The 24,398-nt window shown below is 43.4% G+C and overlaps 1 protein-coding gene across 2 annotated transcripts; it reads right to left on the bottom strand.

Annotated features, from left to right (window-relative positions):
* Nucleotides 1-11,035: 11,035 nt before the first annotated feature.
* On the bottom strand, nt 11,036-19,189 carry LOC130295493 (protein kinase C theta type-like). 2 transcript variants are annotated; one of them, XM_056546304.1, is made up of 3 exons: nt 18,314-19,189; nt 12,226-12,988; nt 11,036-12,062 (listed from the first exon to the last, which is right to left on the bottom strand). In XM_056546304.1, exons 1-3 carry the CDS (start codon nt 19,091-19,093, stop codon nt 12,046-12,048), a joined length of 1,560 nt encoding a protein of 519 aa, XP_056402279.1. In that variant the 5' UTR covers nt 19,094-19,189; the 3' UTR covers nt 11,036-12,045. The 2 variants fall into 2 exon arrangements, with proteins under 2 accessions (XP_056402279.1, XP_056402278.1); XM_056546303.1 differs by having other exon boundaries at nt 11,036-12,988; nt 18,314-19,187.
* Between the last annotated feature and the right edge of the window lie 5,209 nt (nt 19,190-24,398).

The raw sequence follows: 24,398 nt of genomic DNA, 5'->3' as shown, positions 1-24,398 counted from the left end.
GTCACCTAGCTTTTCTGTGTACCTGAATGGCAATGGTGCTTATCATAGCTCAGCTATTATAGATAGATTTACCTATAACCTTTCTGTCATATCTGTCTATTCTATGGTAAGCAGATATGCCATTCAGGAGCCCAGAAAAGCTAGGTGACAATTTCTCACCTAGCTTTTTCATTCTCCTGAATGGCATATCTGCTTTTAATAGCTCAGCTATTTTAGACAGATTTGACTAAAGGCTATAGGTAAATCCTATAATAACTGAGCTATTATAAGCAGATATGCCATTCAGAAGCATGAAAAATCTAAGCGAGAGATTGTCACCCAGCTTTTATGTGCTCCTTAGTGCCATTTCTGCTTATATTTTAAGCTAATATAGACAGATTTGCCTATAATTTATAGTAGGTTATCCTTATAGGCTATAAGCAGCAATGGCATTCAGGAGCACAGAAAAGCTAGGTGATAAGTTCTCACCTAGCTTTTTTATGCTCCTGAATGGCATATCTGCTTATAATAGCACAGCTATTATAGACAGATTGGCCTAGAAGTTATAGGCAGGTGTGCTTGACCCCTTCCTGCGAAAAAAAATTAATAATAAAATTAAATGAACCCTTTCCCTGATAAAAGTTGAATGACCTCCCTTTTCTAATTTTTCAAAGAAACATTTTTTATCCCCAAAAAAAAGTGATATAGCTGCTTATAATGTTGAGTAATCTGCATGATCAATGGCCCAATTTGGGTATCATTGTAATCGTATGGACCTACAAAATAAAGCTAATGGGAGAGACTTATCAAAACCTGTGTAGAGTAGTGATGCAGTTGCCCATAGCAACCAATCAGATCGCTTCTTTCATTTTTTTTAAAAGCCTCTGAAAAATGCGATTTGATTGGTTGCTATGGGCAACTGCACCACTCTTCCTCACAGGTTTTGATAAATCTCCCCCAATGTGGGACTGTTTGCAAAAAGTGCACTGTGTAGAAAGACCCCAAAATTGCATTTTTATTCAAGTTTGTCCCACAAATATTTGTTTGTTTGTCATTGCAAAGTATAATTGGTGACGCAAAAAAACAAGCCCTTATATGAGTCTGTAGGTAGAAAAATAAGAGTTATGTCTAGAGATGAGCGAATCGGAGCTGACGATCCAGAATTCATTACGAATTTCAGAAAATATACGATTCGCAACAAATGTGAATATCGCTGTGATTCTATTGCGCAAATCACTTCATTAAACTCCATTTACTGCGGTGCAGGCTCCAGGGCATCTAAAATGGCAGATCCACATGTCAGTATATGGGGCAAGGAATGCTGGGAAGGCGGGAAGGGAGGTAGACATGATGACCCTGAATCACATGCAGGATGTAGCCAGTCACCCCTGTGATGTCACAGCCCTATATAATCGGCAGCCATCTTGCGGACAGTCACTTCATTATATTACACTGCAGAAGGATCATAGGACGCAGAGCCTGTGTGTGTTACAGCAGAGAAAAGCGCAGTCCTCCTAACATCCTCCTAGTAACATCAGATAAAAGAAGCCATCTGATTGGTTGCTGTGGGCAACTCAGCAACTTTTATAACATATATTCATCTATCCTGGTAATTTAATGTGCATAACGTGACGGATGCGCTTTATTTGTGTTAAACAAAATTGCTTTGTGTTGCTTTTTCATTTTATATATTTCGATAAAAATGCCCATCAAAATCTTCAGCACCAGGCCCATGATCCTCTTAATCCGGCCCTGCTCAGGACGTTCGTCCATGTAGGGTAGATTCAGTGTGTGAACACCGCCCAATACACATGGGGTCCAGGTGAATCTCATCACAATTATGTTACACACTAAAGCAGTATGGCGACATATACTGTAACATAGCGCAGAGGGTGCCCTCCATTTCAATGCATTCACTTATAATAACTAGGGTTGCCACTAATTTTGTAATTTTTATATATGCGTGACATCACAGGACGCTATATAAGAGATACAATACATATGCCAGGGGAATTTTTTTTTTAAATCAAGCCTGGGAATTTTTTTTTAAATCAAGCCTAAATAAAGAAAATTAGAATTTTTTTTCTGGTATACAAAGTGACCAAAAATACACAATTCTGGACTCTGGTATCTTGTTTTTTTTTACTTTACGCCATTGACCGTGCTGCTTAATTAACGTTATCACGATATGGAGATTTATCAAAACCTGTTCAGAAGAAAATGTGCTGAGTTGCCCATAGCAACCAATCAGATTGCTTCTTTCATTTCTGAAAAGGCCTGTGAAAAATTAAAGAGGCGATCTGATTGGTTGCTATGGGCAACTTAGCAACTTTTCCTTTAGGCAGGTTTTGATAAATCTCCCCTTATATGTTGTTACGCCGAGCGCTCCGGGTCCCTGCTCCTCCCCGAAGCGCTCGCGGCATTTCTCTCCCTGCAGCGCCCCGGTCAGACCCGCTGACCGGGAGCGCTGCACTGACATTGCCGGCGGGGATGCGATTCGCATAGTGGGAGGCGCCCGCTCGCGAATCGCATCCCAAGTCACTCACCTGTCCCGGTCCCCCGCTGTCATGCTCTGGCGTGCGCGGCTCCGCTCTCTACAGCTCTCTGAGATTTAAAGGGCCAGTGCACCAATGATGGTGCCTGGCCCAATCACCCTAATTAGTTTCCACCTGCTCCCTGGCTATATGACCTCACTTCCCCTGCACTTCCTTGCCGGATCTTGTTGCCTTGTGCCTAGAGAAAGCTACTCTGTGTTTACCACTACTGTGTTCCTGACCTTCTGCTATCACCATTGACTACGAACCTTGCCGCCTGCCCCGACCTTCTGCTACGTCTGACCTTGCTCTTGTCTACTCCCTTGTACCGCGCTTATCTCAGCAGTCAGAGAGGTTGAGCCGTTGCCAGTGGATACGACCTGGTTGCTACTGCCGCTGCAAGACCATGCCGCTTTGCGGCGGGCTCTGGTGAATACCAGTAGCAACTTAGAACCGGTCCACCGACACGGTCCACGCCAATGCCTCTCTGGCACAGAGGATCCAGCCTGCCGAAGCGTGACATATGTTAATAGTTTGTGATAACAAACAGTGTGTGATAACACATGTTTTGTTTACATTAATTTATCTATAAAATGGGAAAAGGGCATGATTCCAACTAATATTAGAGAGGATTATACACATTTATTACCTGTACCTTCTCAATCTGACCCACCTTCTGATCCCCCCCTGTGCCAGGTGTCATGTCCGTTAATTTTTTTTTTGTATTTTTCTGTTTAGGTGTGTATTCACACACTAGTTTGTTCAGAGCAGTTTGCTATTCCACTTGGAAAGGGAATAGTTAATGCTCTGAGCGAATGAGAACTCGGGTGGAGTTATTTAGCCAGAGTTCTGCATTCTGGTGCTGGTTATTTAGTGCAATACTACTATGTCTGTTTGTGCTATATTCTGACTATGTCTGCTTGAGCATATACCTTGTATGTATCTTCAAGAATAACTCAAAAAGAGGCAAAAACAGTCTTATGAGGCGCTGCTTAGGAGATCAAAAAAACGGAAAGACTCAAGCCAGCACATGACAAGTGATTTTTATTTGCAAAATGGACAACGCATTTTGGCACTTACAGAGTGGCTTCCTCAGGTCCAAACATATAACAGCACTCTTCAAATGCTGATGGGTTCAAGAGATGCTGGTAAGGATCCTGTGTGATGCGGTGCTGGCGTGGTCTGACCACACCAGCGCTGCATCACACAGGATCCTTACCAGCATCTCTTGTACCCATCAGCATTTGAAGAGTGCTGTTATACGTTTGGACCTGAGGAAGGCACTCTGTATGTGCTGAAATGCGTTGTCCTTTTTGCAAAAAAAAAAAATCACTTGTCCAGTGCTGGCTTGAGTCTCTCTGTTTTATGATCTCCTAAGCAGCGCCTCATAAAACAGTTTTTGCCTCTTTTTGAGTTATTTGTGTCGTAAAACTGTCTCTTCCTGCTAAGAGTCCAGTCCTGGTCTGAGTGCAGCAGCTTCTTAAATACCTCTACCCACCAATCCTCCTCAGAGATTTGCACCAACGGGTGAGTAATATCACCTAGGTGTGGTGGAGGGACCCACAGATCTTTTGCCTGTTATAAAGGGAGTGCCCCCTGTCTCTTGTTTTTTGTCTTTTATTTCTGAGCTTGTATTTATCTTGTCATTTTATCTGGTGTTTTAGCCATGGTTATATAACATGCTCCTTGTATTTTAGTCTGTGTTACATTAGTCTGTTTTAGGATTATGTCTGTTTAGCTTTATCGGTGTTCACACTATGGCTAAGTCTTGCTTGTTACCTGTGCCATGTATGTTATATTCCTGTTCTGGAGTCTAGTCAGACTCATCCGGTTCTAGTCTAGTGTTTCATGTATTATATTTCTGTTTTCCTACTGGGTCAGCATTTTGTCCACACGGTGGAGTGTGTCCACTGGCCAGTAGCCTATTTGGCTTTATTATTAATGGCTACTCCTATAGTGGAGTGGGGAGTCCAGTTTGTTTGTTCTGTGTCCCGGTGTGAACGGTGTCCTATATTTATATCCTGTTTGGTTGATCTGATCTTTGATCTTTTGTACTTGTACCTGATTGTGATAGTTCTTTAGTAACTTACCTGTTCAGTTACGTGTTTTGCTCTCAGTTCTTCTGTTTATCCCCTTCATCTCCTGGATTCTGCTGTATACTCGTATCATACCTAGTCTTGTTCATTTTATTATGTCTGCTGTTTATCTGGTATCCGGTTTATGAACTGTTTGTTAATTCACTATATTCTGCTCTGTTTGTGAGTTTATATTCTGCCCTGTTAGTATTTGTATTCTGTCCATTATATCTGGTTGTCCAATAGTTTTCTGTTCTGGTCTGTGACCGACTATGTATATTATGTGTTTTTACGCCACTGCACTTTAGCGCAGGAAGGGACCAGCACCCAGTTGTTAAACCATTGTTTAGGATGGATGGGCAAGTAGGCAGGGGGAGATGTTTTAGAGTCAGTTTAGGGCTCACTCTCCCTGTCCCCCCAGTCGGTCTCTGACACCAGGACAGCTTAATCTAGGTGGGATGACTGATGTGTGGGAGGGAGAAAAGTGACCTCACACTTACAAACAAGGGGGATCATGGGACTTGTAGTTGGAGGGAAGGAACTCCATCCGGAAATAGCCATAAAGAAAACAGCAGTGATATGGTGTAATAACAACACAGCCAATTAGAGCTCACTTATACATTTATCCATCTTTTTTTTTTTTTTTATAAATGCAATCGGGGGGAACAAACTGGGTGAAAACAATTATGTATAAGCTTAGAGAATGCTGCATTTTTGGAGAAGCGGTCCGTTCACATGTGCTTATTTTGCTACCTATTGACTTTATTCTGTGGGTCAGTAGGCATTTAAGGGCACCAACGCTTTGTGTATAATCTCAGGAATTTTGGGGGAGATTTATCAAAACCTGTGCAGAGGAAAAGTTGCTGAGTTGCCCATAGCAACCAATCAGATCGCTTCTTTCATTTTAAACAAGGCCTTTGCAAAATGAAAGAAGCAATCTGATTGGTTGCTATGGGCAACTGGGCAACTTTTCCTTTGCACTGGTTTTGATAAATCTCCCCCTTTGAGGGGCATTCATCAATATTTTACTAGTATATTTGCTATTATAGATGTGAAAAGTTTCCTAAGAATATACTGTCCTGCTCCAAATTCACCAAAGGTCACATGCCACTTGATGAATTAACCCCTAAAGGACCAGGCCCATTCTGGCCTTAACCCCTTAAGGACCGGGGGTTTTTCCGTTTTTGCATTTTCGTTTTTTGCTCCTTGCCTTTAAAAAATCATAACTCTTTCAATTTTGCACCTAAAAATCCATATGATGGCTTATTTTTTGCACCACCAATTCTACTTTGTAATGACGTCAGTCATTGTGCCCAAAAATCTACGGTGAAACGGGAAAAAAAATCATTGTGAGACAAAATTGAAAAAAAAAAACGCCATTTTGTAACTTTTGGGGGCTTCCGTTTCTACATAGTACATTTTTCGGTAAAAATGACACCTTACCTTTATTCTGTAGGTCCATATGATTAAAATGATACCCTACTTATACAGGTTTGAATTTGTCGCACTTCTGGAAAAAATCATAACTTCATGCAGAAAAATTTATACGTTTAAAATTGTCATCTTCTGACCCCTATAACTTTTTTATTTTTCCGTGTATGGGGCGGTATGAGGGCTCATTTTTTGCGCCGTGATCTGAAGTTTTTAACGGTATCATTTTTGCATTGATAGGACTTATTGATCGCTTTTTATTCATTTTTTCATGATATAAAAAGTGACCAAAAATGCACTATTTTGGACTTTGGAATTTTTTTGCGCGCACGCCATTGACCGTGCGGTTTAATTAACGATATATTTTTATAATTCGGACATTTCCGCACGCGGCGATACCATTTATGTTTATTTTTATTTTTATTTACACTGTGTTTTTTCTTTTATAGGAAAAGGGGGGTGATTCAAACTTTTAATAGGGAAGGGGTTAAATGATGTTTATTCACTTTTTTTTTGCAGTGTTATAGGTCCCATAGGGACCTATAACACTGCACACACTGATCTTTTACATTGATCACTGGTTTCTCATAAGAAACCAGTGATCGATGATTCTGCCGCATGACTGCTCATGCCTGGATCTCAGGCACTGAGCAGTCATTCGGCGATCGGACAGCGAGGAGGCAGGTAGGGGCCCTCCCGCTGTCCTGTCAGCTGTTCGGGATGCCGCGATTTCACCGCGGCTATCCCGAACAGCCCACTGAGCTAGCCGGCATGCTTTCGGTTTCACTTTAGACGCGGCGTTCAACTTTGAACGCCGCGTCTAAAGGGTTAATAGCGCGCGGCACAGCAATCAATGCCGCGCGCTATTAGCCACGGGTCCCGGCCGTTGTTAGAGGCCGGGCCCGAACCGCTATGACGCGGGGCCACGCCGTGGCCCCGCGTTATAGATCGGGAGTGGACACATGACGTTCCAGTACGTCATGTGTCCTTAAGGGGTTAAGGACCAGACCAATTTTATTTTTGCATTTTAGTTTTTTCCTCCTTGCCTTCTAAAAATCATTACTCTCTTATATTTCCATCCACAGACCCATATGAGGGCTTGTATTTTACATCACCAATTGTACTTTGTAGTTACATCACTTATTTTACCATAAAATGTACGGCGCAACCAAACAAATATTATTTATGTGGGGAAATTGAAAAGAAAACAAACCGCATTTTAGCAAATTTTGGAAGGTTTTGTTTTCACGCTGTACACTTTCGCGTAAAAATGACATGTTTTCTTTATTCTGTTTGTCAATTTGATTAAAATGATACTCATGTTATATGCTTTTCTATAATTGTACCGCTTAAAAAAAATCGCAAACCATTTTAACAAAATTAGTATGTTTGAAATTGCCCTATTTTGACCACCTATAACTTTCTAATTTTTCCGTATTTGGGGCGATATGAGGGGTCATTTTTTGCACCATGATCTGTAGTTTTTATCAGTACCACTTTTGCTTAGGTTTTACTTTTTATTAATTTCTCATAAATTTTTTTGGGAATAAAATGTGACAAAAAAGCAGCAATTTTGGACTTTAAAAAAAAAAAATTACGTTTACGCCGTTCATCGTACGGGATAATTAACAATATATTTTAATAGTTCAGACTTTTACGCACGCGGCGATATCAAATATGTGTATTAATTATTTTTGCTACCCGTTCAGACTTCTTTCCGGGGCTGAAGTGACATGGTGCTGCGACTTTTGTGAGACTTTTATGAGACTTTCAGAGAAAAGTCTCACATAATGAATCAGTGCCCACTGCATAAAACTAGTCTAAAGCACTGCAAATGGTAGTTCACTTTCAGATATGATCTATAGCAAAAGTTGCACAAAAGTCTCAGGGGAAGTGACTAAGACTTTGTGTGACACAAAAATAAACAATCTAAACAGATTGATGAATTCCCCTCTTTATGTCTAAGGGTTTTGTCCAGCATAGCACATCCGCAGCATATTTGAAATTTGGAATGTGCTACTGACTGTGCCTAGAGTGTGCCCCCTGCCGTGCCCATGGGTCCAGCAGACACACAATAATCTGCAACTCAGAGAGCCGCGATGTGCGTGAGAACATGTGCAGTGTACAGACTTTGCGGCTCTCTGATTTGCAGATCCCTGTGTGTCTGTTCATAGCAGCGGATAACTCCTATGAGCAGACAAAGCAGGACACGAGGACAGCAGGAGGCACACTTAAAGGGGAACTCCGATGATTTTTTTTTTTTAATCAACTGGTGCCAGAAAGTTAAACAGATTTGTAAATTACTTCTATTAAAAAATCTTAATCCTTCCTGTACTTATTAGCTGCTGAATACTATAGCGGAAATTCTTTTTCTTTTTGAAACACAGAAATGTCTGCTGACATCACGAGCACAGTGCTCTCTGCTGACATCTCTGTCCATTTTATGAACTATCCTGAACAGCATATGTTTGCTATGGGGATTTCCTTTTACCCTGGACAGTTCCTAAAATGGACAGAGATGTCAGCAGAGAGCACTGTGCTCGTGATATCAGCAGACAGCTCTGTGTTTCAAACGGAAAATAATTTCCACTGTAGTATTCAGCAGCTAATAAGTACAGGAAGGATTAAGATTTTTTAATAGAAGTAATTTATAAATCTGTTTAACTTTTTGGCACCAGTTGATTTAAAAAAAAAAAAAAAGGTTTTCACCGGAGTACCCCTTTAAATACGCTGGCAATGCGATACGTGTGACTCTACCCTACTCTAAAGAGGTAGTCTTCCTACAACACTTATGTTACTTTCACACGAGTGGACCCACAGCGTATTTTACGCTGCAGATCTGCTGCTGAAGGACCACTGCATGGTTTCTTTCTTTACATGTGCCTGCTTGGAGCAGACACACTGCGATGTGCGAGTTGCTGCGCATGCGAGGTGTACTGGCACACATCGCGGCCGCTCCCCCTGCTCCATGAGCTAGGCCGAGAGCTGCAGCAATTTGCGAGTATACTGTGCACGCGTGCTGCGACTCGCACATCGCAGTGTGTCTGCTCATAATGGCATATTGCCGCTCCAAGCAGGCACATGTAAAGCCACCATGCAGGGGTCCTTCAGCGGCGGATCTGCAGCGTAAAATACGCTGTGGGTCCGCTTGTGTGAATGTATCCTTATACAGGATGGAGCAGAAGTTTATAATCACAGGGGTCTAATTGTTGCCCCCTCCTGCCTCTCAAAAATGGGGTGCTGAATCTCCCATAGGAAAAGATTGTATATCTTTGGCAACAGGGCCGGCTCTCCCTATAGGCAAAATATAAAGCCGCCTAGAGCGCCCTCTTAACAGGGGGCGCCGATCTGCCAGCCGCAAGAAAGTTAGACAATCAGCATCCAAACCACTTGCTCAGCCAATAAAATGAGGAGGAGGTTTGTTACAGTGTGTATCCACAGTAGTAAACTAATTACATGAGGAGGAGGTTTGTTACATTGTGGCACCCCAGCAGTAAGTTGCAGCAGGCCAATGGGCGGAGTCAAGGGCGGCAAAATTAGCTTTTGCCTAGGGTGACAAAAATCCTTGCACCAGCCCTGTTTGGCAGCATGTCCAATCTGTGACTGTAGTGACAGTGTATACTTGCTACCACCGCTCCAATACGAGAGACCATTCTTAAAGGGGTACTCCGGTGGAAAACAGTATTTTTTTTAATAACTGATGCCAGAAAGTTAAACAGATTTGTAAATTACTTCTATTTAAAAATCTTTATCCTTCCAGAACTTATTAGCTGCTTTATACTACAGAGGAAGTTCTTTTCTTTTTGAATTTCCTTTCTGTCTGAGCACAGTGCTCTCTGCTGACACCTCTGTCCACGTCAGGAACTGCTATAGGAATTTTGTTCCTGCTCTGGACAGTTCCTGAAATGGACAGAGGTGTCAGTAGAGAGGACCGTAGACAGTAAAAAAAAAAAAAAAAAAAAAAAAAAAAAGGAATCCAAAAAGAAATGAACTTTCTCTGTAGTACACAGCAGCTGATAAGTACTGGAAGGATTTAGATTTTTAAATAAAAGTAATTTACAAATCTCACATAGGAGATAGTGCGGCACTGCGTGAGTGTGCTGGATTTGGAATGGCAGGTGGGAGTTGGTGTAGCTGTAATGCCTCAGGTGGTGCTCAGATAATGCAAGCAAAGTTCATAGTATCCGTGAAAAGAAATGAAGATATCGGCACTCACCAGTGTGGCTGCAGGGTCTTCTTTATTGAGACGTACTCACATGCGGGGTACTCCCCTCTCTTCTGTACCCCGCATGTGAGTATGTCTCAATAAAGAAGACCCTGCAGCCACACTGGTGAGTGCCGATATCTTAATTTCTCTTCACGGATACTAATTTACAAATCTGTTTATCTTTCTGGCACCAATTGATTAAAAAATATTTTTTCCATCGAGTACTCCTTAAAGATATCATTTTGCCATTACACTTATAGAAAGATTCACTTTTCAGGAGTGTGTGAAAGCTGGGTGACAGCCTCTGAGGTTGGTACGGTAATGGGCGCCATGTTGGTTGTCATCCTGCTTGTCCCGTAGACTATTCCTATGGGATCTGTCCATGTGGACACCTCTACCAGGAATTTCCCTTCTTGACGAATGTTGCTCTGATGCTCTTCTGGTGTGGATGTTCTCATAACAGGAGCGTCCATAAAGCGTCTATAGAGATCTATTACTCCATGAAGCATCCTCCACTGTGTGCTCATTCTAGGCAATCCTCCATGACCTAAATATACCCCAGCTCTGACTTGCACTGATACATTGTAACAAACCCTCACTTGTTATATTACCATAAAAGTTGTTGCTGCGTTTAGAAAACCAATCTTACAAACGATCTATTAGGGGATTAAAGATGGGTAATAGATGGGGGTCCCTCATTCAGGATCCTCCATATATGTCAGAATGGAGAGAGGCTACTAGCAGCGTCAATAGGACATTTATTAGATTGACATCCAGTGGAAATAAAGACAAGTACAACCATGTAGAGGGTAAAAAAAAGAGTTTATTTATAGGGATGGGGGGGGGGGACAATAATAAACAAGATACACATATATAATAGTATAATATAATAGTAAGTTAGTGGTCTGTTGTACTGAACCGTGCTCGGCCGTGTTGATCCAGAGGAAGGCGAAAACCCCCTGTAAGGAAAGAGCCAATTGTCCTTATTACCAGGGGGGAAAATTCCTTCCCGACCCCAAATATGGCGGTCAGAATAAATCCCAGGATCAAAGGCTGGAACCAAACCAGAGTGATAGAAAGGGGGGGGGGGGTAAATTAATTTAAATTATAAATATTTTTTTGTTATACATGTTTCTAATAGTCTATTGGTAAGTCTAGTAGTCTAATTTTAATGTTTGGGTCAAATACATTTTTAAGATAAAAAAATATATAAATATATATTTATTTATTAATTTTTTAGAATTAGTTGTGTTACTAAGAGGGTAATTTTATGTTATTATGCTAAACCTATTTACGGCTATATTGATCCAGAGGAAGGCGAAAACCCCCTGTGAGGAATGAGCCAATTGTCCTAAAATCAGGGGGAAAAATTCCTTCCCGACCCCAAATATGGCGATCAGAATAAATCCCTGGATCGAGCCGATATGTCCCCTATCTGTGGTCTGTGTCTATGTGTGTGCGCCTATCCCTATCGTGTAGTGTGTGTGGTGAGTGCAGTACTTACCCGGCCTGTGCTTGGATGGGTTCAGGGATAATATCCGCCACTCAGCACCGCAGGATTACAACATGCGGCTATTGTTCCTGAACTTACCAGATGGAATCTAAGCACAGGCCGCTCCTGGGGTTGTAGAGGATCTTCCGGCTGCAGTGATGTCAGATGCCAGCCCCGGAATGGAGGATGCCAGGTAAAGGGCCTGGGGCAGTAACACAATGGCAAAGGTGTGGCATAAAGATGTTCTAGAGCAGCCGAGGTTACAGCAGCAGAGACATGATGCCTGGATCAGGAGGCCGGAGGTTCTGAGCAGTAGGCGCGGTGTCCTCAGAGTCCAGATCCACCTATGGAGAAGTGAAGAACATGTGATGGTAGTTATCCCAAGAGAAGGTTCTTACTGGGCCCAGCTTGGTGACGTATAATTGAATCCGGTCCCATGGTGGGTGTCCTCTGTGTCCTCCGGCCACTGCAGATGGTGATTTTGCAGAACTGTCTCAAACGGCTTACATGGTGGCTTGGCTCTCCTCTCTTCCAGTTCCTCCCAGCGAATGGTGGAAAAGAATGGATGCTTCCGGATGTTTCTGCGCACCCCAGGGCGCTTATCGGGATTCTTGCGCAGAAGTTGACTGATGAGATGTTCAATAGCAGCATCCATCCCGGGTGGAAGTTTTGGCTCCTTTCTGGTGATGGCTTTGAAAACCTTCTGCTTGCTGTGGCCGATGAAAAATGGGAAGCGTCCTGTCGCCATCCTGCACAACACAATCCCAAGGCTCCACCAGTCAACGGCTGTGTAATACTCTTGTCCGAGAAGCACTTCAGGGGCCATGTAGCAGAATGTTCCTGTCACTCCATCGATCTTGCTGGAGGCTGTGACTCCATCTTGTGCCAGGCCCAGGTCAATGATCCGGATGTGGCCTTCTGCATCCAACATGATGTTCTCTGGCTTGAGGTCTCTGTGGACGATGTTCTGTCCATGGAGGAACTGGAGGCCGCATACCATCTCTGCTGCGTAGAACCTTATGTTGTTGATGTCCAGGTAGCAGCAAATCCTGATCAAATCCTCCAGACTGCCGCCGGACAGGTACTCCGTGATGAAGTATGCGCGCTCCAGAGACTGATGTGCAGCATAAAGGTGGCATAGAAATGGACAGTCTCGGGCTGCCAGGAGTATCCGCCGCTCTCTCTTGATGGTTCCCTCGTTGTCCTCTCTTCTGTTGATGATCTTTATGGCCATATGGGTGTCTCGGCCAGGGACTGATGCCAGGACCACCTGTGGAAAACAAATGGAAGACGCTCATTAGAAGACATCATAAGGTTGATATTGATCAGTGTTTGTCAAGCTCGGTCCTCAACACCCCCAACAAGTCATGTTTTCTGGATTTCCTTTAGTCTTTCACAGGTGATACAATTATGGTCAGTGAATCAGGAATCACCACAGTTATATCACCTGTGGAAGACTAAGGAAATCCTAAAAACATGACCTGTTGGGGGTCTTGAGGACAGCGCTTGATAAACATTGATATGGAGGAGGGGGGGGGGGGCTGTTTATGGGTGGACTTAGTGATGGGTCAGTTAGATAGCACCCAGGAACCTTAAGCCTAGGAAAACTGCAAGAAAGAGCTATAATAACCTGTAAATCCCCCTTTAGCAACAATCGTCTCTAACAAAGTTTCCTGCAGCTACAAATGCTGTAAGTTTTGTTCACCAATAGGATACCTGGCAGGTTTGGTGGCGGAATCCTGGTGGAATCCAGTCCGCAAGATGACGCCAGCTCTAAAAAGGGCGTTCAGTGCATAGTGGTGATGCCGATGTGATTAAATCAAAAGTAATTTGGCTAATAGTGGAGATACGGTATCAGACCTGCCATTCAGGCGCGCAGAAGCAGTAGATGGAAAAGTTACACGCACGTTCGGACAGCACTTTGAATCATTTATGCACTCTTATGCACAATTGGTTGAGGCTCAATAAGTACAAAAGTGGTAGGTAAACGCAATCTATGAGAATAGAACAGAGGGGAACTTGTGCCAAGTGTAACGAATTGTAATATTAAAAGTGTATTAAAAAGATAAAAAAAAATGAAATGTGAACAAAATTTAGGAAAATGTTGAACAGCTTATCCACCATCTGAAAAGGTAGCGTAAAGGAAAAAAACGAATGGTGTAAAAGCCAAAAACCTGGATCCCTAATGTGAAAGTGATTCATAGAGGTGGATGAAGAATGGGAATAGAGTGCGGAAATAGTGCTAGGCGAATGTCACTGAATATCAGCCGGTGCATGGTGGTTATGTAGCAGTTGTCGGAGTTGTATGTTGATTGTAAAGCTGGGCTCCAACCTCCACAACTCCCAGATTAGGTACCAAGAGGAACAATGGAAAATGATTAGAAAAATACTATAAAAATAGTCTACTATGTGGTATTGCAGTTTTCCCGGAATTAATGGCTCCAACATGAGAAATAGTCTTAAAAATGGGCAGAAGTCCCTACAATAATGATGGGTCCAGAAAACAAAATAGCATCCTCATCGAGAAAGAGGACAAGAATGGATCATCAGGAGGCATCAATGGGGGTATTTATTAGATAGTTTAAAAACAGGGGAATTCCAGAGGGTTCACTTACTTTATCTCCTAACTCTATGAATGCATTGAACAATGGATAGACATGTCTTTGAGTTGGTTGGGATCAGTGTAGTTCTCATCTTCTGGTCCAAATAGGTTTCTGTAAGATTGTATTGAAACCATAGAAATCCATATATGGATAACTAAAAGAGAAGCATATATATATTTTTTTTTTACTAAGAGCCAGGGAACAGGCTCTTGAATCAACCAAAGTGCAAACGTGTTACACTAAAAAAAGTGCACAAAGGATGTGGTCTATCACAAGCCCTTCTCCTATAGTTCGCCTCCGGATCAAAAGGTACCTGTGAGGTTCCAGGTTCAATATCCCTTTTTGCCGAAGCTATTAAGCAACCACAAATGCTCCCTGCATCCCCCTTGGCGTTAGCAAAGGTATCTGCCCACAGAGCCGATAACAGTTGGTACCCTGCCCATGCAGGAGTACCCGGGGTTTTTGCAGAGAGGTGCAGAACCTAATGGCCACACACACCTCCCCTAGACCGCCAGGAGGAACACTGAGAAGGGCTACCGTATCCTAACAATCTTGTGGACACACAACACGCAAAAAGTGTCACAGTGACAAAAAAGGAAATAAATAAGTGAATGTGTGCAGATATCCTGGCCAAACATACAGCCAGATCTATAGAAATGTCTCTGATGCTAGCCAGAAGGCCGGAAATCAAGAGGTGAGTGCCACAAGGTGAAGAGTTTATGGTGCCAGTGCTTCCACTCAGTGCGCCAATACTCCCAGTGAGTTTCAGCACCTCAGGGTCACCACTCCCCAAGGCACTAAAGTACCTCAGCTCTAGACCCTCTCAGCCTCATGGCAAGACCCTGAGGAAACAGGTCACGTTGGGGCAGCAGTCGAGCTGTTTCCTCAGAACCAGCCCTGGAACGCCCTGGTACACCTGTTCCCTACATGCCTGACCCCTCCATGCAGCACCCATCCCCACCAGCCCAATACCGGAGCTTCGGGTCACCGCCTGAAACTGATAAGAACAGAAACTACACTTGATCTTAGTCAAAAGGCCGAGAAGCGACCTCTACAGCTTCTAGATTAGGTGCCAAGAGGAACAAATAGAAAATGAATAGAAAAATACTATAAAAATAGTCCACTATGTGCAGTTTTCACGGAATTCATGGGTCCAACATGATAAATAGTCTTAAAAATGGGCAGAAGTCCCTACAATAATGATGGGTCCAGAAAACAAAATATTATCCTTATTGAGAAAGAGGACAAGAATGGATCATCGGGATGCATCAATGGGGGTATTTATTAGATAGTATAAATACAGGGAATTCCAGAGGGTTCACTTACTTTATCTCCTAACTCTATGAATGCATTGAACAATGGATAGACATGTCTTTGAGTTGGTTGGGATCAGTGTAGTTCTCATCTTCTGGTCCAAATAGGTTTCTGTAAGATTGTATTGAAACCATAGAAATCCATGTATGGATAACTAAAAGAGAAGCATTGAAGGGGACAAAATTCAAGGACTTTATTCCACAGAAGACTGGGTGCTTTTCACCTTCTGGTCCTGGTCCGGTCACACACCTGTAGAGTCAGGGTTGCCACCTGACCGACATTCAACCAAGGAAAACAAAGGTAAAATATACATAATAAGTACCATCTGACCCCCAAGTAATGCACAAAAGAAAGAAAATGTGCAAAAAAGAAATACAACACAGCATACAGAGATATAGGGCAAGGAAAAAACCAGACAATAATGAATAGAAAACCGTAATCCCATAGGGGGAAACTCTTTTGTTTCACTTTATTATTGGATTTATATTTTGAATCCTATATATATTACATGTGAAGAGATATTATTATTTATTACCTGCGGTATTGGAGGAACAATTTACAGCGATATAATATCAGCACAGAAGAACTTTTCTACATTTACCTTATATTATTGAGTATTCCCGTGCCCATTATAAAGACCTTTGTAGAGGAAGAGCGGTGCAGTTCCCATAGCAACCAGTTTGCTTTTATTTTTCAGAGGCCTTTTTCAATTGGTTGCTATGGGCATCTGCACCTACCAGCAGACCCACCTTACCACAACACTGCATGTATGGATAACAAAAAGAGAAGCATTGAAGGGGACAAAATTCAAGGACTTTATTCCACAGAAGACTGGGTGCTTTTCACATTCTGGTCCTGGTCCGGTCACACACCTGTAGAGTCAGGGGGATACCTCACCTGGTCGCACCATGGATGATGCGTCACTAGGGTTGCCACCTGGCCGGTATTTTGGCCACCTTGACGGTATTTTTATATTAAAAATACCGGCAATACAATGACCAGTATTTATCCAACCAATCCTCCAACTCCCGGAATGTTGCACCATAACCTATACCAGTGTTTCCCAACCAGAGCACCCCCAGCTGTTGAAAAACTACAACTTCTTGCATGGGCATGCTTGGAGTTGTAGTTTTGCAACAGCTGGAGGAACCCCATGGTTGGTAAACACTGACCTATACTATATACTACTGTACCGTCCAACATGCTGGGAGTTGTAGTTTTCCTTTGGGCGAGCTGCTGAGTTGCAGGCTGTATCAGGGCATGCTGGGAGTTATAGTTAGTAGCTAACTGCAACTCTTGAATTTAATTTAAAAAAAAGAAGCAATCAAAAAGTCACATTGAAATAAAAATGGTCCTGTTAAAAGCTACAGACTGGGGCACAAAAATGAGCCTCATACAGGCCCTTATAAGGAGAAATAAAAAAGTTATAGGGGTCAGAATAGCACAAAATTCCCCCCACATATTTGTATCATGTGATGTCACGCATATATAATTAATCATGCCAATGATCATGGCCGGTATTTATTAATTTTTTTTTTTTTTGCAAAAAAGGTGGCAACCCTATGTGTCACATGTGGGCCATATAAAGTAAGTGGTGTGGGGAACCTACAAGTTTTCCTCAGTCCACCCCCAGGAATATCCAGGCCAGTTAGCTCAATTTAACTGGACTACAAAAGGGTTCAACCAAGGAAAACAAAGGTAAAATATACATAATAAGTACCATCTACCCCCCAAATAATGCATAAAAGAAAGAAAATGTGCAAAAAACAAATACAACACAGCATACAGAGATATAGGGCAAGGAAAAAAACAGACAATAATGAATAGAGAACCGTAATCCCATAGGGGGAAACTCTTTTGTTGCACTTTATTATTTGATATATATTTGGAATCCTATATATATTACATGTGAAGATATATTGGGGAAGATTTATCAAAACCTGTGCAGAGGCAAAGTTGCCCAGTTGCCCATAGCAACCAATCAGCTTACGTCTTACATTCTTAACAAGGCCTCTGAAAAATGAAAGAAGCGATCTGATTGGTTGCTATGGGCAACTGGGCAACTTTCCTTTCCACAGGTCTTGATAAATCTCCCCCATTATTATTTATTACCTGCGGTATTGGAGGAACAATTTACAGCGATATAATATCAGCACATAGGAACTTTTATACATTTACTTTATATTATTGAGTATTCCCGTGTCCATTATAAAGACCTGTGTAGAGGAAGAGCGATACAGTTCCCATAGCAACCAGTTTGCTTCTTTTATTTTTCAGATTGGTTGCTATGGGCAACTGCACCGCTCATCCTCTGCACAGATCTTAATAAATCCCCCCTATATGTACTGTTTACACACTGCTCCAGAAGACCCCTCTGCACCTTCTCTTCTCCCTGCGTCTGGTTTCCTGCACCCACACCATCTTGGGCATCCCAACTTCCATCTGCCAGGACACCGTACATGGAGGTGCCCCAAGGGATCCGTTCACACCTAATACCAAGTGTAGTCCCTTCAGGGAGTTTTATATGGATGTGCATAACCACCAAAGCCATCAGGGGCATAATATTGTGGGACTACAAGTTCCAGCAGACCCACCTTACCACAACACTGCAACCCACAACAATACAAATGCAGCCTAAAATGGCTGATAACAGAAAACAAGATGGAGATAGAACTTACTTTGCCGAAGTTGCCTCTACCCAGGACTTGGTGGAGGTTGTAGTGGCTGATGGTAAGCCTGGGGTAGGGACCCGATGTTCCTTGGCTGCTCCCAGGTGTTGGCTCCTCATCCTCTGATCCTCCATTCTCGTTGTCTCTCCTCCTCTTGACTCCATCTTCGCCTTCCTCTTCCCTCTTCCTCTTGCCTTCGCTCTTCCTCTTCTCCTCCTTGCCATCTTCTTCATGTTCAGTAGACGCCATCCCAGGTGTTGGTTCCTCATCCTCTGATCCTCCATCCTCGTCTCCTCTCCTCCACTTGACTCCATCCTCGCCTTCCTCTTCCCTCTTCCTCTTCTCCTCCTTGCCATCTTCTCCATGTCCAGTGGACGCCATCCCAGGTGTTGGCTCCTCATCCTCTGATCCTCCATCGTCCTCTCTCCTCCTCTTGACTCCATCCTCGCCTTCCTCTTCCCTCTTCCTCTTCTCCTCCTTGCCATCTTCTCCATGTCCAGTGGACGCCATCCCAGGTGCTGGCTCCTCATCCTCCGATCCTCTGTCGTCATCTCCTCTCCTTCTCTTGACTCCATCCTTGCCTTCCTCTTCCCTCTTCCTCTTCTCCTCCTCGCCATCTTCTCCATGTCCAGTGGTCGCCATCCCAGGTGTTGGCTCCTCATCCTCTGATCCTCCATCGTCCTCTCTCCTCCTCTTGACTCCATCCTCGCCTTCCTCTTCCCTCTTCCTCTTGCCTTCGCTTTTCCTCTTCTCCTCCTCGCCATCTTCTCCATGTCCAGTGGACGCCATCTCAGCGGTTCTCCTTCAGTCTGTAGACCTCGGTCCAGTCACGTCGGTCGCCAGCAGAGAGTAAACGGCAGTTGGTCGTGTGCAGGTGATGTCATCGGCCATGGGATGCTCTGGTGGCACCTGCCTGTCACTGGCCTTATAGACCTGCTCTGCCATATACAATGTGATGTGGGAATCATGAGGGACATCTAGGGTTGACCTTAGATTGTTTGCTACCCTGTGCAGTTTGATGGACCTTATGATGGACCACAGTGGTCTCCAAAGTATGGACCTCCAGGTGTTGCAAAAATACAACTCACAGGCTTGTTGGGCATTGTAGTTTTGCAATATCTGGAGGTCCACAGTTTTGAAACCAATTGATTTAGGCACCTATTATGATCCTTGGGGTCCAAGCCCCTTTTGCCCTGGTGCAGGTCTCATTCCCCTGGTCATGGTCTAAAGTCAGGAGGAACAATAATAATTCATGGGGGGTTCTTCAGTGTTTGGGGGTATGTGGTGTAACTGCTAGTGGTATATATTGGCACAGTGGTCATATAGGCGGTATATATAGATCTATGTAGAGTTAGAATTAAATATAGTGGATAAAACACACACACTTGTGAGTATGTAAACCTATCTTTTTTCGACCGTACTAACTATGTAACTATGTAACTATTCAGCAATATGTTCCTATTACAACTATTCCTGTAAATCAGCTGAACACATAGCACCAGATATGATGCATAGCAGCGGTACGCAACGGGCTGACCGTGGTCCAGGTCCAGACCATGACTGCCAGACATCCGGACCACTAGCCAGCTCTCCCCTCATTCATTTGTATTGGTGTCTTTAACCCTTTAAGGACTCAGCCAATTTTCACTGTAGGACCCGGCCATTTTTTGCACATCTGACCACTGTCACTTTAAGCATTAATAACTCTGGAATGCTTTTACCTTTCATTCTGATTCCGAGATAGTTTTTTCGTGACATATTCTTCTTTACCTTAGTGGTAAAATTTTGTCGATACTTGCATCGTTTCTTGGTGAAAAATTCCAAAATTTGATGAAAAAATTGAAAATTTTGCATTTTTTTTAACTTTGAAGCTCTCTGCTTATAAGGAAAATTTATATTCCAAATAAATTATATATTGATTCACATATACAACATGTCTACTTTATGGTTGCATCATAACGTTGACATGTTTTTACTTTTGGAAGACACCAGAGGGCTTCAAAGTTCAGCAGCAATTTTCCAATTTTTCACAAAATTTTCTAAATCAAAATTTTTCAGGGACCAGTTCAGGTTTTACCGTAAGTGGATTTGAAGGGCCTTCTTATTAGAAATACCCCAAAAATGACCCCATTATAAAAACTGCACCCCCCAAAGTATTAAAAATGACATTCAAAAGGTTTGTTAACCCTTTAGGTGTTTCACAGGAATAGCAGCAAATTGAAGGAGAAAATTCTAAATTTTTTGAATTTTTTCAAGGGGTAAAGGGAGAGAAATCTTCCTAAAATGTGTAGCCCAATTTCTCTCGAGTAAGGAAATACCTCATATGTATATGTCAAGTGTTCGGCGGGCGCAGTAGAGGGCTCAGAATGGAAGGAGCGACAATGGGATTTTGGAGAGTGAGTTTTTCTGAAATGGTTTTTGTGGGGCATGTCGCATTTAGGAAGCCCCTATGGTGCCAGAACAACACAAAAAAAAAACACATGGCATACTATTTTAGAAAATACACCCCTCAAGGAACACATCAAGGGGTACAGTGAGCCTTTAAACCTCACAGGTGTTTGACGACTTTTTGCTAAAGTCAGATGTGTAAATGAAAAAAAACATTCTTTTTTACTAAATTGCTGGTTTTCCCCCACATTTTATATTTTTACAAGGGGTAATAGGAGAAAATGACCCCCAAAATTTGTAACCCCATTTCTTCTGAGTATGGAAATACCCAATGTGTGGACATCAAGTGATCTGCTGGTGCACTACAATGCTCAGAAGAGAAGGAGCGCCATTGAGCTTTTGAAGACAGAATTTGGTTGGAATAGAAGTCGGGGGCCATGTGCGTTTACAAAGCCCCCCCCCCCCGTGGTGCCAGAACAGTGGACCCCCCACTTGACCCCATTTTGGAAACTACACCACCCACAGAATTTAATAAGGGGTGCAGTGAGTATTTACACCCCACTGGCGTTTGACAGATTTTTGGAACAGTGGGCTGTGCAAACAAAAAAATCACATTTTTCATTTTCACGGACCACTGTTCCAAAAATCTGTCAGACACCTGTGGGGCGTAAATGCTCACTGTACCCCTTATTACATTGCATGAGGGGTGTAGTTTCCAAAATTGGGTCATATGTGGGGGGTTCCATTGTTCTGGCTCTATGGGGGCTTTGTAAACACACGTAGCCTTCAATTCCGGACAAATTTTATCTTCAAAATCCCAATGGTGCTCCTTCTCTTCTGAGCATTGTAGTTTGCCCGCCGAGCACTTTACATCCACATATGGGGTATGCTCTTACTCAGAAAAAATGGTGTTAAAAATTTTGAGGGGCTTTTTTCCTATGTTTCCTTGTGAAAATGAAAAATTTTGGGTAACACCAGCATTTTTGTGAGTTTTTTTTTTTTTCATTTTTCCATCCAAATTCGTCAAACACCTGTGGGGTGTTAAGGCTCACTATACCTCTTGTTACCTTCCGTGAGGGGTGTCGTTTCCAAAATGGGATCACATGTGGGTATTTATTTTTTTGCGTTTATGTCAGAACCGCTGTAAAATCAGCCACCCCTGTGCAAATCACCAATGTAGGCCTCAAATGTACATAGTGCGCTCTCACTCCTGAGCCTTGTTGTGCGCCCGCAGAGCATTTTACGCTTACATATGGGGTATTTCTGTACTCAGGAGAAATTGCGTTACAAATTTTGGGGGGCTTTTTTTTCCTTTTAACACTTGTGAAAATAAAAAGTAAAGGACAACACCAGCATGTTAGTGTAAAATTAAATTTTTTTTTTACACTGACAGGCTGGTGTAGCCCTCAACTTTTCCTTTTCATAAGGGGTAAAAGGAGAAAAAGCCCCCCAAAATTTGTAACGCAATTTCTTCCGATTACGAAGATACCCCATATGTGGCCCTAAACTGTTTCCTTGAAATACGACAGGGCTCTGAAGTGAGAGAGCGCCATGCGCATTTGAGGACTAAATTAGGGATTGCATAGGGGTGGACAAAGGGGTATTCTATGCCAGTGATTCCCAAACAGGGTGTCTCCAGCTGTTGCTAAACTCCCAGCATGCCTGGACAGTCAGTGGCTGTCCGGAAATGCTGGGAGTTGTTGTTTTGCAACAGCTGGAGGTTCCGTTTTGGAAACACTGCCGTATAATACATTTTTCATTTTTATTGGGGGGACAGTGTAAGGGGGTGTATGTGTAGTGTTTTACCCTTTATTATGTGTTAGTGTAGTGTAGTGTTTTTAGGGTACAGTCACACTGGCGGGTTACAGTGAGCTTCCCGCTAGAAATTTGCGCTGCGGCGAAAAATTTGCCGCAGCTCATACTTGAAGCAGGAAACTTACTGTAAACCCGCCCGTGTGAATGTACCCTGTACGTTCACATGGGGGGCAAACCTCCAGCTGTTTCAAAACTACAACTCCCAGCATGTACTGATAGACCGTGCATGCTGGGAGTTGTAGTTTTGCAACAGCTGGAGGCACACTGGTTGGAAAACCTTCAGTTAGGTTCTGTTACCTAACTCAGTATTTTCCAACCAGTGTGCCTCCAGCTGGAGGCACACTGGTTGGAAAATACTGAGTTAGGTAACAGAACCTAACTGAAGGTTTTCCAACCAGTGTGCCTCCAGCTGTTGCAAAACTACAACTCCCAGCATGTACTGATCGCCGAAGGGCATGCTGGGAGATCTAGTTATGCAACAGCTGGAGGGATCGCAACTACAACTCCCAGCATGCCGAGACAGCTGTTTCGGCATGCTGGGATTTGCAGTTTTGCAACATCTGGAGGGCTACAGATAGAGACCACTGCACTGTGATCTCCAAACTGTGGACCTCCAGATGTTGCAAAACTACAAATTCCAGCATGCACAGACAGCAAACAGCTATGTGGGCATGCTGGGAGTTGTAATTTTGCAAGATCTAGAGTGCTACAGTATAGAGATCACTGTGCAGTGGTCTCTAAACTGTAGACCTCCAGCTGTTGCAAAACTGCATCTCCCACCATGCCCAGCAGCTGTCTGGGCATGCTGGGAGTGGTAGTTTTGCAACATCTGGAGGGCTACAGTCTCAGACTGTAGCCCTCTAGATGTTGCTAGGCAACTTACCGGCTTCCATCGGATCCAGGGAGCCGTCCTCTTCTGCTGCACGACATCGCCGCCCGCGCCGATCACCGCCGCCGATCCGGTCCCGCAGCTTCCACCGACGGGTAAGTGGATCTTCGGCGTTCGGTCCCCGTCATTTCCCCGTCCTGCCCCGCCTATTGTGGGTGGGCAGAACGGGGAAAATGAAAGTAAACCCCCCCGCCCCTAATCTGCTATTGGTGGTCGCGTTTAGACCACCAATAGCAGAGATAGGAGGGGTGGCAACTCTGCCACCTCACTCCTATGGCTACAGGGGGATCGTGGGTGTCTTAGACAACCGCGATCCCCCTTCTATTCCGGGTCACCATAGACCCGAATGACCCGGAATCGGCGCAAATCGCAAGTGTGAATTCACTTGCGATTTGCGCCGGTCGCCGACATGGGGGTGCCTGCTGATCCATATCAGCAGTCACCCCGGCCCGGTCCCCGCCCGCCACGCGGTGGGGACCGAAATTCCCACGGGCGTACAGGTACGCCCTGGGTCCTTAAGACCCAGGTACAGAAGGCGTATCCGTACGCCCTAGGTCCTGTACGGGTTAAAACACTCTACGGGGCATTTATTAAAAGTGTACTTGGTCTTTGTTCACTGTGGATAAAAAAAAAGTTGCAGGCAAAGTGGCATCTGTGTGCAAAATTTATCAAATGGTGCATGGACGTTGTTGAATGCCCGCTGAACTGCTCAGCTTTAATGTCGCATAGCAGTGGCGGGCTGTGTGACAATTCTTTTAAAAGTCACATGGACCCTAATACAATTGTCGCATGGTTGGGCATGGTTGAAGTGTCCTGTGATTTCTTCTAAACATGGTCTGTGCACATTTTTTGCGACTTTTTGCAGAACAGTCGCACATGATCAATTAGTGACCACTGCACAAAGGGATCTAAATCAGATCGGTTTGTGGTAATAAAAATTTTACGTTCTAAATGAAATGTTGCAGGAAAAGCCACACAGAACCTGCAACAAATTTAGATGAA

This window comes from Hyla sarda, chromosome 11, assembly GCF_029499605.1.
Source record: "Hyla sarda isolate aHylSar1 chromosome 11, aHylSar1.hap1, whole genome shotgun sequence".
In the NCBI taxonomy this organism is placed as follows: domain Eukaryota; kingdom Metazoa; phylum Chordata; class Amphibia; order Anura; family Hylidae; genus Hyla; species Hyla sarda.
The sequence above is the reverse complement of the archived record's forward strand: the minus strand, read 5'-3'. Positions and strand labels throughout refer to the sequence as shown.

Coding starts and splice junctions, on each gene's coding strand:
- LOC130295493 (XM_056546303.1), bottom strand. CDS start 19,093: ATGGCGTCCACTGGACATGGAGAAGATGGCGAGGAGGAGAAGAGGAAA. Junction 12,989..18,313: donor GTAGAGGCAACTTCGGCAAA/GTAAGTTCTATC, acceptor TGTTTTCCACAG/GTGGTCCTGGCATCAGTCCC.